At 42.4% G+C, this 15,461-nt stretch overlaps 1 protein-coding gene across 1 annotated transcript; it reads left to right on the top strand.

Moving 5' to 3' along the window:
* Positions 1 to 3,277: 3,277 nt before the first annotated feature.
* On the top strand, positions 3,278 to 11,616 carry NPY1R (neuropeptide Y receptor Y1). The gene is made up of 3 exons (XM_007115962.4): positions 3,278 to 3,354; positions 8,947 to 9,796; positions 9,910 to 11,616. The coding sequence occupies exons 2-3, from the start codon at positions 9,098 to 9,100 to the stop codon at positions 10,360 to 10,362; spliced, it is 1,152 nt and encodes a 383-aa protein (XP_007116024.1). The 5' UTR covers positions 3,278 to 3,354; positions 8,947 to 9,097; the 3' UTR covers positions 10,363 to 11,616.
* The last annotated feature ends 3,845 nt before the right edge of the window (positions 11,617 to 15,461 follow it).

Here is a 15,461-nt window from a genome sequence, read left to right as displayed (position 1 = left end):
GCTCTTTACCTACTGTATTTTATTGGTCCTAAGATGAGGACTTTTAAAAACATTTTAATTCTCTAACTTTAAGGTTCATTTACAATTGACTGTATGTCATTGCTTTACTGGAAGGATTTTTTCTTTGTGGTGGTCCATAAAATAACATTGCAACTTACATTCTATGGCGTCATAGATTCAAAGAAATGCCGTAGGTAAGTCACTGAAAGAAGGAAAAATTGGCACTTCATTAATTCCTAGAATAACATACTTCGTAGTAAGTTCTACCCTGATGGAATTTCCTCCTAATCAATATCAGCTACATTCTAGTTTTCACATGTGTTAATGGCTATCAGGGCTTTTCTGAATGATAATTTTTGATAATTTTCATGAATCAAGGCCTAACAGCATTTCAGGAACTTTAACCCTTGCAGCAGAAATTCATCAGGAGACCAGTAAGGTAATTACAGCGGATAAATTCCAGCAGTAAATATAGTGATAAATGATTTTATCTAGCCAATTATTGAATCATGGAATTTAAAGGGCCAGACCATAAAGTTGTTCCAATTTTTATATGATAAAACTAAGATCTACAGAGATTTAGGGAGTAGCTCCTATTCCTTTGTTTAAATGACAGAACAAACCTATTGCCCGTTAGAACATGAGAATAAGTCATTAGTTTAATTCTCTGGCTGCTGTGAAATTTCAGAAGGAAATACACAAGATGCCAAAAAATTCTCTCTCTCTAGCAAAGGTGAGGTTTTATCTAGCTTGAATCCCAAATAGGAAAGTATGCAACTGACTGTTCACGTAAGAGTAGAAAAAAAAAAGATCTTTAACACTGATATTCTTTTAAACACATCTTCTGAGGAATTCAGATTATTCTTTATCACATATTTTCTGAGCAACTCATGTTACTTTGTTTATTTCAAATCTTCCATTAGATTACATTATACGAGGATCTTGTGTTGTATTTGGTTATTATACTATGCTTAAGTTTTCTAGTTTACACATTGGAAAGAGTCTTTAGGAAATGATAGTCCTAGAGAATTGTATAAATTTGCTGTTTTTGTTCAGCATTTCAAAACTTCCCTTTGTATTGCAAAATTTGACATAGAAAAAAAGTCTTTGAGAGCAATGATCTTTCAAAGATTGGTATTTGTTATTAATGTCTCAAGAATACAGCTTTAGGGACTTCCCTGGTGGTACAGTGGTTAAGAATCCATCTGCCAATGCAGGGGACATGGGTTCGATCCCTGGTCTGGGAAGATCCCACATGCCGCGGAGCAACTAAGCTCGTGCACCACAACTACTGAGCCTGCGCTCTACAGTCTGCAAGCCACAACTACTGAAGCCCATGGGCCTACAGCCTGTGCTCTGCAACAAGAGAAGCCACCACAATGAGAAGCCCGCGCACCCAAGGAAAAGTAGCCCCCGCTCGCCGCAACTAGAGAAAGCCCGCGAGCAGCAACGAAGACCCAAGGCAGCCAAAAATAAATTAATTAATTAAAAAAAAAAAGAATACAGCTTTATAAATTGGACTTGGGGGGTACTTTATAAAAATTAATAAGATGACAAAATACAATGGCCACAGTAATTCAGGTATTCTTGCAGACATGCTTTTATTAGTATTTTTGGAAAACACAGAAAGGAAAGTGTCTTTTAATGAGTCCAAATTATATTCTTGAATCCAAAATATTTGCTGATATAGCAAAAACGTTTACCTAAAAATGCATCCTTTTCAGAGAATTAAATTATTTCATTTGTAATTCTTGCAGCAGACCAAAAAGAGCCAATTAGATGAAGACGTTGGGGTAAATTTGCTTCTATGAATAGAATGTGACTTAAGGGATAGAGTAAACAGAGAGTGAATAGAAACCTAAATGAGTTATTGCTCTTTAAATAACTGAAATTCCTAAATTATGTTTTATATTTTCATCCTTGGTTTAAAATAAAAGAAAAAGAAAGAAAATATATGTGCCATTTTACTATTCCTTAATCACTAGTGGGCTTTTTAAAAATGTATGCTCATATATATTGTTAGAGTGCATTTATTACCTGATTGCGATATATCGATTCTCGGTCATAATCCCTTTCCAACTTTATAAAAATATACCTAATGACAAATATTTTAGAAACCTTTCCCGGCGGGGGGACAACAGAGATTGTGTACATCATAATTTATATAAATGAATGAGCTAGAGTTTCTACTGAGCTTTAAATAGTATTTATTCAGTCTAATAACTAGAAAAATAAAACATTTTTCAACGAAGTTCAAGTAATTCCACTTGTCTCAGAATTTTGTTCTGCTTTTAGTTTGAAGACAGATTGCGATCATGGTTGTTATCTAAATGAAACTTGTATGCATCTCCTAGGCAGTGTCCTGTATGCTTATTAGGAAGACTCTTTATGACTTGAAAGTTTGATTTGGAAGTTGTATTCATCTACATCAGTAATCACTCTGTGTGTGTGTGTGTGTGTGTGTTACACAACTTTGGCTTTTCGAAGTAGAGCAGAAGTATGTAAAACACCTGAGGTCAGTGTATCCGCAATTAGCTTGAACCATCAGGCACCAGGATGGCTTTGCACCATCAACGTGCTCTGTGTACATTCTGTTCTTTTATTCCTTCCTATTGTTCTGCACGGTAGTAGATTAAGTACCGAGGAAATGGCACTGCCTCTTTCGGACCCGCAAGAAAATGTTCCTCTCCTCGTGCTTCCCTGAAAGGAGCAGCTCGGTGCCGGGAACAAACCTGCCTCAACGCATTTTTCTAGCGGAGAGAAAGAAGGACTTAAAAACAAAAGCCCCTTCCATCTTACCGGAGATTCGCTACTTTTGCTTCTTTGAGGTCTTCTCTTTGCTCACTGCTAAAAAGGAAAACTTCTGGCTCCGGCGTGAGAAACCTCCGGACGTCACGGCAGAGGCCAGGCACGCACGAGCGGCGCAGTCGCGGTGGGCTTCGCGCCCCCTTCCCCGGAGCTGGGTTCGCGCCGCTGCCCGCACCGCCGGCTCAGCCTCGGCCGCGAGGTGGCACCGAGCGCCAGCGACGGCGCGCGGGCGCGACCTCAGCCCGGCGCAGCGGCCGAGCGGGCGCGCACCCCCGGCCCGGGCGCGCGGCCCGACAGCGCGCGCGGCTCCCGCGCTGCCCCCCGAATTCCCGGGGAGGGGTGCGGGGGGCTGCGGCGCCGCCCGGGGGCTGTCACGTGGCCGGGACGAGGTGGAGCTCCGCTTCAAGGGCGGCTCTTCCCCTCCCCACCAACCTTTAGGCTTGGAGCCGGAGAAGCACCCGCGAGCTTTCCTTCCCGCTCCGCTGCCTTCCACGACCGCCCTTCCCGCTTTAACCATCGGGCTGAAAGACGGGTGCGGCAGAGAGGGTAAGTTTCAGGAGTACACCTTTGACAGGACTGACTTCAGAGGACTCCGACACCGACGGGGTGAAGGCTGAAAGAGGAAGAAAGGGCACGCGGGTCCCGCAACGAGCTCTGGGGAGCGGCGGGGGCGCAGGCAGCCTTCGGTTCGGTCCCCGCGCGGGCGGGTCGCGAGGCGCTCCAAACGGCCGGCCGCCCGGCGCCGCCTGCGGTGCGGGGCCAACGCCGCTCTACGGGGGTTCCCTACGGGGCCCGAGTCGCCCTCCTCGGGCTCCGGTGCGACGTCGTCCTCCCTCCTTCGCCGCCTTTGGCATCTTTCCCGAGCCCCCGCGGCGCGGCCGCGCTGAGCTTCTGCGGAGGAACGCGCGGCCGGGACGGCCGGGGGAGGAGGGCTCGCGGTCGGCCTTCGCCCTGCGCGCCGCGCTTGTGCGCGGGGAGCGGCCCGGGGCCCCGGTGGGCGCCCCGCGCGCGGGCTGCGTCGAGCCCTGCCCCCCGGGGCTGGGCCCTCCAGCCTGGCGCTGCGTCCCCAGGAGACATCGTACTGTCCCCCACTTCCGAGTTTCCATCGTCCGAATCTTCAGCTCCTTTGCACCGGTGGTGGTGGAGCGCGGCTGGGTAGGAGACTGTGGATGGACTGGAGAGGGAAGTGGCCTAAGAGTGGCCCGCTGGTCTCCAGGTAGGTTGGAGAGAGAAGAGTGTTCTAAGGACTGATGTGGGGCCAGAGTCAGCTAAGTCTGGGCTATGCCTGTTTGGTTCTGGTTGTCGTGGACCTTTTCTGCTTTGCCAGTCTCATCATTACGGGTAGAGACATCTGACAGATGGGTGGCAAGTGTGTGTGTATGGGGGGGGCAGGGAGGGAGGGAGTATTAGGAATGAGGGCAGTTTGGGGCAATTCACCTGGTTACACGATATGAAAAAGGCGGGCGCGTAAGCGTGCCGACGGGAATTTTGATTTAACACATCCCATCTCCTGAGTTTGGTAACTCAGGAAAAACCGAGGGGAGGGGAGGGGAGAGTGAGGAAGTGTGTCTTGACATTCCTTTTTTGTTTTTAAAGAGTTCTCAGATTTGCCGTGCCCACCAGGACCCTAGGGCAAAGCATAACTTGTCGGGTGGCACACAGGCGGGGGCCGGGGGGCACGGAGCTTGCCTGGCTCTGCCTGAAGCGGAGTCCCGGCCACAGCGGCTCTCAGTCCCTGGACTGCAGGCTGCTTCCCCGGTGAGAGCAGAGAGCTGTCGGCCGGGTTCCTCACCCATGGCCAAAGACTGAGCGCTTCTCGGTGGGTGACTGCTGCTTTATTCGTCTTTCCTTATTGTTTTAAGGCAGCTGTCAGTTGAGCAAGCCCTCCTGGAAGGGAAAGGAGCAGAGAATTATGTAACTCATGTGAATAAACTAGCAGTAACTTTGGGAGGATGCATGTAGCAAGGCTGACATTTCTTTTCCAAAAACAAGGGAGTTAAGCAGCCAGTTCTGAGTATATGACAAAATTTATCTGCAGCAGGTTATGACCAGAGAGCTGTATTCTCAGGCAGTAACAGCTCTAAGAACAGCAAGCAGTAAAGGCCAGCGTTCAAAGTGGAATGGAGAAGCAAATTTCGCTTTGGAAGGGGGCTAATTTGCCAACTGGATGTATGTAGTGTCTCTGTTTTGTCTCTAAAGGCACATGGCAGCTATAGTGAGATGCAACAACCTTTCATTTTTGCAGTGCCTGTAGCTGCATACGTTACTTTAGAAGTCTATATTGGCATAGTAAAGATCAAATCATTTTCCTTGTCAAAGATGACGTATGTAAATTCTTTCTCAGTATTATTTTCTGACAATTATTCATCCTTGAGTTTATACTAAGGTAGGCTGGAAATACACATTTTATCCAATGCAGAACTGTTTTACCCAACTGGAATGACATGCGCTTAGCAAAGGAGTCTGATTTCAAATACAGTAAAAAAATGTAAAGTTTGCATTTTCTGTATAGCTAAATTAACTTCTACTTAGTAAGAAAACTGCTATTTCTCACAGGATATGTCTAGCAAATATAATTTCAAAGGGATCGGAGTAGAGTTTCAGTATATTTAACCTAAATCCATCTGCAAGAAAACTTTGTAGCCCAGAAATTGTAATAATTTAATAAGTGTTTGCGTTAAGTCCCATATGCAGTGAATTTTGTCAAAGTCAGTTGGTAGATTTAAACTTTCTTTCTTCCTTTTCACTGCAAACACCTTGGTCTGTGCCTCCATTATCTCTCACCTGGATTATTCCACTAGCCTGTAAATGAATCTCCCTACTTCTCTCTCCTGTCTTAAGTCCTTGCAAACAACAGCTAGAGCAATAAGTTTAAAACAGTTCATAGAACTTCATGCCTTTACCAAAGACTCTCCGAGAAGAAGTCAAAGACTGTCCCATGGAGTCAGGCCCTGCAGAGCCTGTTTCTCCCCTGCTACCCTCCCAGCTACTTCCCTATAGTCCGTCCCTCATTTATTTCGCTTCTCATCTGTTCAGCACACCAAGCACACTCCAGTCGTAAAGATTTCATGTTTGCTGTTTCCACAGGGGATGCATGCCTGAGGCATCTGCCTGGCTTCCTTCCTCGCTGTCGGGTCTTGACTCACACGCCATCTTCTCCGGCAGTCAGAGCCCCCCCCCCACCCCGTAACAGCTGCCCTCCCAGCAATCCCAGGTCCCCTTCCTTGCTTGATTTTTCTCCATGGCACTTACTACCGTCTTGTGTCCTCTTTTACCGATTTATTTTTTCTTGTCTACTTCTGCACACAAGACTAGGAGCTCAATGGGAACTTCACTGTTGTCTCCACTGAAACCCTGCCTGACACAAAATAGTGTTCAATAAGTATTTATTGGACGAATGAATTCTCTTTCAGAAACAATTCCTTTTTTTTAACATCCATTTTGCATGTCAAAGGACTATGATAGTGTGGACAAGCATGTCCCCTGCCGCCCGCCGTATCAGTAAACAAAGGATGTTGTGGGCATCCAGCCATCAGCCCCTGCAGTCACCCCGGACGGTGCACCGGAGGGGATTCTGGATGGGAAAGAACAGGATACTGGCTCCAGATAATATTTCAATGAGCCCAGACTCTTGTATCTTCCCATACATAGAAAAATGCTAAATTCATTACCTTGAGATGTCTGGTTTTCTTTAATTAACAGCAATCTTTTGACGTTCCAGCTACCTGCCTTTTCTTGCAAAAGCTCCTGTATATCCTGGCTGCTCCCCGACCTCTTCCGAGCCACCCCTCAGAGCATCTGAGAGGCTGCCTCCCGGGCTTGAGTCCTCAGCGAATCCGCCGAATAAAACATAACTCTCAACTCTTAGATTGTGGATTTTTTTCGGTCAACAACAGAGTTCAGCTATTGATGTCAATGTCAGTCACACAAGAACCTGTTACTACATCTGTGCACCTACTGTGCCAGCAACACATTTTTATTCTAAATCTAGTATTCGCAAAGTAGTATGAGATATACATAGTACCTACCTTCAAGAGGCAATATTACAGTTGTGAAGAGCCAATTAAGAATCCAGGGGACTATATGGTGCTTTGAAAGATGGGTAGCATTTGGATGCGTGATGAGGAGTTGCAGAGGCAAAGGTGCAGAAGCTAAAACGGGCCAGGGCGCTTGGTGACTGTGAAGGGACCTGCCCGCCGGGTACAGAACATGCCCCGTGGGGTTGTTAGATCGGGAGTGTAAGGCAGCGTAGCGGTCTTCAAGTGTCGGGTCCAGGAGGCTCAGTGGTCCCTACCTTGTGTGTCTCACCCGGCACTGTGTGCAGACGGGGAGCCCTGGGTAGGGAGTTAGAGGATGCATCTTCCTGTCAGGCTAGTTCCACTAACGAAGAAAAACTCAGATACCTGCGCAGTGACGTGAGATATCTTGCCAGCAACCTGACGAGGATGTATGATGCGAAATTTTCTTGAATTCTTCAGCGCGAAATTTCCAACGAATGTTTAGATTAGCGCTTGCTTGCTCCAGGTTTGTTCTCAGACACCGAGAGACACAGATATTCTCTCTCTTTGGTATTCTTGAGAGAAAAGTGTGTTGCCAGGGAGGTTCAGGAGTCTTTCCAGGCTGTGGACAAGAAGACGGGAGAAGGTTTCTAGAACGTTCGCACTTGATACCTTTCCTAGTCCTGATGCTTTCATTCTCACTAAGTGGCAGTAACCTTTCTTTTTATTCTTCAGTTTTATAAGGTGTAGTTTTATAATAAAAAACACCCCATATTCTAGAAAGCAAAAGTACCCAAGGAAAGGTTCCATAGTGGCGTCACTTAAAAGGCAAAAGCAGATTTTGTTCATTAAAGTTCTTGTCTCCTTTTCAATGGAAGTAATTCTGCATGATTTTTCTTTATCGTTCTCACAGAAGAAAGAAATGCAATTCTGTTTCTTAACGCAGGCACAATGGCCTGTTAATTAACATAAGAAACCCCATCTCGTATATTTACTTAATAACGTAAGGGAAATCAGAGTTTTTTTTTTTTTAAAGGAGCTTGTAAGCTCTACCGGACTGTTGTCTTTCCCAAAATGCTGGGAAAGATCAAAAGTACGACTAAAATTTAGATCCCTGGATTGTATCTGTATACAGCCTAGTGGGGAGGGAGGATATTTCCGTGAAGAAAACCTTAGAAATCCTTTGAAAGCTTCTGACATGTTAATAATATCGTAGAATCTTAAAGTCAGAAAGAGCTTCAGAGTTACCCAGTTGAATCTCCTACACAATGTGAGAACTTCCCCAAGCCTTTCGAGTGGTACTTAACAAACTGTTGCATGTGGAGAACTTGCTGGTTTACAGGCAGTTCATTCCATTTGATTAAACTTTTGTTCCTCATAATGATGTGAAATATTTTTAATGTAATCCACTTCCCTTGGTCCTACTTCTAACTTGAGAGGACATAAGATTCTGAGCCACAAGCCAGGGACCACACGCTACCCATTCCAATGTGAGAAGATGTTTGTACCCTTCCTAGTGAGTCTTTTCTGGATTAAACATCTTCTTTTCCTTCAGCAGTCCTTCATAGGACAAAGTTTCTTGATGTTTCACTGTATCGATCATCTCCTTAAAGAGCAGTTCAGTGTTGGTGGGGCCATTACTGCAACTTTTTTATAGTAAGAGGAAGAATTAAGTAAATTTTTGTTTGTTTGTTTTCCTTTGGTGGTGCCATATCTTTTTCTTATGTTTTAATCTGTCCTTTTTTTCTTTATACCTTCATATTCCTACAATGTTTAGGAATGTGCTGATGGTCGTTTTAATCTGTGCATTTTTTTTTATACCTTCATATTCCTACAGTGTTTAGGAATGTGCTGATGGTCGTTTATGTAAGACTTTGGGCATGAGATTTATACACACCTTACTCATGTACAGACCACTGCATTTTGCTGAAACTCAATGTGAAAGCACATCAAGTTAAAAGTATGACTAAAGTTTTTTTTCAAATTGTTTTCACTGTTTCTACTATTTAAAAAAAGATGTATATATAGAATACATTTTGTTTATTTCAGTGTCTTCACTTTAAACAGTACTATGACTCGGAATTCATTTTGACCTCCCTCAATAAAATTAGTAATGCAATTGGTCATTTTCTCTTTACAGGTTGTTCAGTGCAAGGGAATGAAGAATTCAGAATAATTTTGAGAAATGGATTCCAATATGGAGAATAAAAATAAGTTGAGTCTTTGACCTGCTTTGAGGAAACATATTGTCCGTTTGTCTAGAGTCATCCGTAATAGCCAAACCAGTCAAAATGAATTCAACGTTATTTTCCCAGGTAGAAAATCGTTCATTCTATTATAATTTTTCAGAGAAGAATTCCCAGGTTTTGGCTTTCGAAAATGATGACTGTCCTCTGCCCTTGGCCATGATATTCACGTTAGCTCTTGCTTATGGAGCTGTGATCATTCTGGGGGTCTCTGGAAACCTGGCCTTGATCATCATCATCTTGAAACAAAAGGAGTTGAGAAATGTCACCAACATCCTGATTGTGAACCTTTCCTTCTCAGACCTGCTTGTTGCTATCATGTGTCTCCCCTTCACGTTTGTCTACACGTTGATGGACCACTGGGTTTTTGGTGAGGCAATGTGCAAGTTGAACCCTTTTGTGCAGTGTGTTTCCATCACCGTGTCTATCTTCTCTTTGGTCCTCATTGCCGTGGAACGGCATCAGCTGATCATCAATCCACGGGGCTGGAGACCAAGTAATAGACATGCTTACGTAGGCATTGCTGTCATCTGGGTCCTTGCTGTGGCTTCTTCTCTGCCCTTCCTGATCTACCAAGTATTGACGGATGAACCGTTCCAAAATGTGACCCTTGATGCGTTCAAGGACAAGTACGTCTGCTTTGATAGATTTCCGTCAGACTCTCACCGGTTGTCTTACACCACTCTCCTCTTGGTGCTGCAGTATTTTGGCCCACTCTGTTTTATATTTGTTTGCTACTTCAAGGTAAGAAAACATCCCCCCCCCCCCGCCACCATTTCCCTTTTTACCTTCTTTCTCCAAGAGTCCTCATTCAATGAGTGATTCTATTTGAACTCTTTATTTCTTTCCTCCTGTAGATATATATACGCTTAAAAAGAAGAAACAACATGATGGACAAGATGAGAGACAATAAGTACAGGTCCAGCGAAAACAAAAGAATCAACGTCATGCTGCTGTCCATTGTGGTGGCGTTTGCGGCCTGCTGGCTGCCGCTCACCATCTTCAACACCGTGTTCGACTGGAATCATCAGATCATTGCTACGTGCAACCATAATCTGTTATTCCTGCTCTGCCACCTCACAGCCATGATCTCCACCTGTGTCAACCCCATATTTTACGGCTTCCTGAACAAAAACTTCCAGAGAGACCTGCAGTTCTTCTTTAACTTTTGTGATTTCCGGTCTCAGGATGGCGACTATGAGACCATCGCCATGTCCACCATGCACACGGATGTTTCTAAGTCGTCTCTGAGGCAACCAAGCCCAGTCACGCTTAAAAAGATCCACAGTGATGATAATGAAAAAATCTGAACCTGCCGTAGCATTTGGTCCCAGGTGACATCTGCCTAAAACCAAGCACAACCCGCAGCAGACTTTACTTCCCTGTTCTCCCAAGGAATAGGGTTGAAATCATTGAAGAAAGATCCAGATTTTCTTGTCTTGCTTTTCACTGCTTTTGTAGGAGCTATCATAATTATATTTGGAACAAAACGCGTGGGCTTTGGAATCTTCTGGCGATAGTTTTGACCAGACATCTTTGAAGTGCTTTTTTGTAAACTTCTGCATAGACTAGAAAGGCTTTTATATTGTATTTATTAGAAGGAAGTTTCTTTAAAGTATTACTCTTCACTGACTTGAGAAGCACTGCACCTGATGCTCTTGCTTGATTGGGCCGTCCTTGTTCGATGAGATCGTCAGTAGATTGGGCAGTCCTGTGTAGGGTTAGGCGTCGAGCTTCCGCCTGTTACAGAGGTGATGGCATGCGAAAGCAGCCTTCAGGGTGTGAGCTAAAAGAGAGTCTGTGTCCTGTACGCCTAGTCTGAAGTCATTCAAAAGTGATTTGCATTTTTTTGAAATTTGAAGACTGGATTTCATTTGCTCCTAATTGATTATCACGTAAGAAAAAAAATACATTTAAAAATACTTCTCAGCTGTGAATATCTTGGGGAATTGGGCCACCCACAAGGATTAAGTGGGACAGCAGTTCCCTATCTTTAAAACTATTTTGGTACCTGACAACCAAATGATTTCAGAGTAGTTAGGTTAACAAGTAAATTAGTATTGCTGCGTGTGGTTGGATTATATTTATTTGAATTGATGGTCAAGAGGCTTTCCATTCTTCACAGACTGTTCAGTGTTTGTCAAGCTTCCTAGCATAAATATACGTCATTCAAAGGCATTTATTTCCAGCTTACAATATATATAACCGCAAAGTGTATTTTCTATACATCAGTGCCTATATACTAACCCATTTTTAACTTTCAATGTCCATCTTTCAGAGGTCACCAAGGTACAGTGTTGAAAGAATGTCCACCCTGGGTAGCAGGGGTAAATACAGGAAAATTGAGGACACCTCACGTAGCTCATGTTAACTTGTGTGAACTGTGTGCCCTTACCAATCATGCACTATGTACTGAGGGGTTGTGTCATGTTAATATACTTCATTTCATGTACCCTGTAATCATGATTGAGCCTCAGAATCATTGGGAGGGAAGATATTTTAAAGAACAAGACATATCTTTGATGTATTATACAGACATAGTATTAAATGTGTTTGATTTTAGAAGGGCAGACATTTTCTTTATTAAAATTGTTTCTGCTTTTTCTGAATAGTCTCTTTTGTGACTCTCTTTAGCTTCTTCTTCTTCTTCTTTTTTTTTTTTTTTTTCCTTTTTTAGCCCCTTGTCTTCTCTCCCATGAAGTTCTGCAGCATCCTCTGTCTGCTTGCTGATGAAGTATTTTCTACCCTGTGGTATAACCCTTGATGGTCCAGCCTCTCTCCTTGGCTTCCTGAAGCTTATGAAGGCAGAGACTGTTTTACGTGACTCTGTGTCCCAGTGCATTTAGCAAAGTGCCAAGTACCTAGAAGGTTTAAAAAAAAAATTTTTTTTAAACAATTGAATGAACAAATAATGACACAAATTCTTCCCTCTCGTTATTGATCGTACTGACTCTACATTCTGAAATTTTCTTGGACTCCTCCTCCTAGGTTCATCTTTAGCAAGGAGGTGTCTTCTCTTTTATTATGTCATTTTCCTTTCTAAACTAAGCAAAATGACATTTTAGATTTTAGAAACTTGCACGATTTGTCTTGTAAGACAAGTATCAGTCTTTTGCATTGAATGTTAATATGAGTTCAAATTATAGCCTAAGAATGACTTTTAGTTAACAAAGGAAAAATATTCTGAAACCAACCTTTAATGCGTATTGGAAAATATCATCATCTTTCCTTACCAAAACCTGGAATTTGAAACTACCTGGTGTTTTCTGCTTTGGGGGATGAATGGGAGATTTTGTCTTTCTCTACTTAGGTGCTATGGAAACAAACTGCTGCTTGAGAACAGCCTGAAAATGCAGGTGCATTCTTGTTAGAACATTTGCTGAGATACCAGTTCTAAAATCTTCATTTAGCCATGTAGGCTGCTGATTCCTTAGCTTTTCGTAAATAATGACCTGAATACCAAATTCTTCTCTTTTATCCAAAGACGTTGATGAACTAGTAGTAAAGTCTAGGGTCGACCACAGATCCACTGCGATTCAAGAAGAAATAAACATGCATGTTCAATACAAACAAACCAGGACTTCCCTGGTGGCGCAGTGGTTAAGAATCCGCCTGCCAATGCAGGGGACACGGGTTCGATCCCTGGTCAGGGAAGATCCCACATGGCGCGGAGCAGCTAATCCCCTGCACAACTATTGAGCCTGCGCTCTAGAGCCCGCGAGCCACAACTACTGAAGCCCGCCCGCCTAGAGCCGGTGCTCCGCAACAAGAGAAGCCCACGCACCGCAAGGAAGGGTAGCCCCCGCTCGCCGCAACTAGAGAAAGCCCGCGCGCAGCAACGAAGACCCAAGGCAGCCAAAAATAAATAAATAAATGTATTTTAAAAATAAATAAATACAAACAAACCATTGGGTTTTCTTTAGAATAAAAATCAATTGTTGGCTTAGTACAAGAGCATAATTATAATGTAGCTTATATAAATTTAGAAGAAAACAATAGCAAGCATTTTAAAACACTTTCCTGTGCAAGTACTATGTCAAGGGCTTAAGTACCTGGGAGGATGCATGACTGATGTGACCACATTACAGAAGAGACAACCGAAGCTCAAGTTGAAAAATTTGAGCCCCTCCCTGCGTAGCAGGTGCAGCAGGAACAAAACCAAGGTCTGGCCAGTGACGCCAAGCCCATCAGTGTGCTGAACCTGTGATAGAGTTTTAGGAGATCATTTCTCTTTCCTTACAAGTGACATTATTAGGACATAATACGATTCACCTTCTTTCTGATTTTAGCTGCAGAAAAGGCTGAAGTGGAAGAGTGGAGGGAAAATGGCCATGATGATTACACGAATTCCCTTTTCAGATAATTCCACTTAAAATAGTATTTGATTATCCATACCACCTTTATTTATTTACTGTTAACTGGATATTCTCCTCCACAAATTTCCAAGGATATATACATGCACATTATACTATACCTTCAAAATTTCCAAGGATATATACATGCACATTATACTATACCTTCAAAATTTCCAAGGATATATACATGCACATTATACTATACCTTCAAAATTTCCAAGGATATATACATGCACATTATACTATACCTTCAAAATTTCCAAGGATATATACATGCACATTATACTATACCTTCAAAATTTCCAAGGATATATACATGCACATTATACTATACCTTCAAAATTTCCAAGGATATATACATGCACATTATACTATACCTTCAAAATTTCCAAGGATATATACATGCATATTACACTCTTCTATTCCACAAATTTCCAAGGATATATACATGCACATTATACTATACCTTCAAAATTTCCAAGGATATATACATGCATATTACACTCTTCTATTCCACAAATTTCCAAGGATATATACATGCACATTATACTATACCTTCAAAATTTCCAAGGATATATACATGCATATTACACTCTTCTATTCCACAAATTTCCAAGGATATATACATGCACATTATACTATACCTTCAAAATTTCCAAGGATATATACATGCATATTACACTCTTCTATTCCACAAATTTCCAAGGATATATACATGCACATTATACTATACCTTCAAAATTTCCAAGGATATATACATGCATATTACACTCTTCTATTCCACAAATTTCCAAGGATATATACATGCACATTATACTATACCTTCAAAATTTCCAAGGATATATACATGCATATTACACTCTTCTATTCCACAAATTTCCAAGGATATATACATGCACATTATACTATACCTTCAAAATTTGACAGCCAGGTAAATGTGTATTTTGACAAAGTATTCCTCCACAACAGTGACAGTGGCGGAAAGAGGCCAGCTTAAGCTGGAGCTCCAGGGATAACTCTAGCCTCGTTCAGAGAGTTCCTGGGAACTGCTAGGTCTTTCCTCACAGCTGGGATTGCTTTCTCAGCAATCAGGGATTCTTCGGGAATGTAGTTTCTCAGTGAGCATGAATTCTTTCATAGTCTCCCTATTTTCTTTGTCTACTTATCCCCAGGGGCCATCAAACAACATGTCAGACTTAAGAGTTGGAGCCTATGAGAGGGAGAGCGTAGCTTTCTAGGGCAAATGGGTAAGATTTCTCAAATTTCTTTCATTTAATGATTCCTTTATTAATATATTTGTGTGTGTGTACATGCAATACATTGTATGGATGTGAATACATACATATTTTTAAACATTTAATTCTACAGTGGGTTTATTTTCATTGCTATTATTTCCAATCAAAATGATCACATACTTAGCACTTATCACAAATTACCCTATAAAGTACAGCTAATGCTTTCCTCACGTTTCAGAAGAGGAAACCGAGGCACAGAGATGTTTTGGAATTCGTCCAATGTCTCTCAGCTGGTAAATGACAGCCAGGATTCAAATCCAGGCAATTTGGCTTCTGACGCTGAGCCTTTGACATACACTGAGAACGTTTCCCACGTGCCAGATTCTGCCTGATTCCCCCACCTCTGCGTCACTATCTTTTTTTAAAATTAATTTTTGTTGGAGTGTAGTTGCTTTACAATATTGTGTTGGTTTATACTGCACAGCAAAGTGAATCAGCTAAACATATACATATATGTATATCCCCTCTTTTTTGAATTTCCTTCCCATTTAGGTCACCACAGAGCATTGACTAGAGTTCCCTGTGCTGTACAGTAGGTTCTCATTAGTTATCTATTTTATACATAGTATCAATAGTATCCTTATGTCAATCGCCATCTCCCAATTCAACCCACAACCCCCCTTCCCCCTTGGTATCCATTCGTTTGTTTTCTACCTCTTTGTCTCTATTTCTGCTTTGTAAATTAGATCGTCTATACCAAGTTTTTCAGATTTCACATATATGCATTAATATATGATATTTGTTTTTCTCTGACTTACT

The sequence above is a fragment of the Physeter macrocephalus genome, chromosome 7 (genome assembly GCF_002837175.3).
Source record: "Physeter macrocephalus isolate SW-GA chromosome 7, ASM283717v5, whole genome shotgun sequence".
Lineage (NCBI taxonomy): Eukaryota > Metazoa > Chordata > Mammalia > Artiodactyla > Physeteridae > Physeter > Physeter macrocephalus.
The sequence above is the reverse complement of the archived record's forward strand: the minus strand, read 5'-3'. Positions and strand labels throughout refer to the sequence as shown.

Coding starts and splice junctions, on each gene's coding strand:
- NPY1R (XM_007115962.4), top strand. CDS start 9,098: ATGAATTCAACGTTATTTTCCCAGGTAGAAAATCGTTCATTCTATTAT. Junction 9,797..9,909: donor TATTTGTTTGCTACTTCAAG/GTAAGAAAACAT, acceptor TTCCTCCTGTAG/ATATATATACGCTTAAAAAG.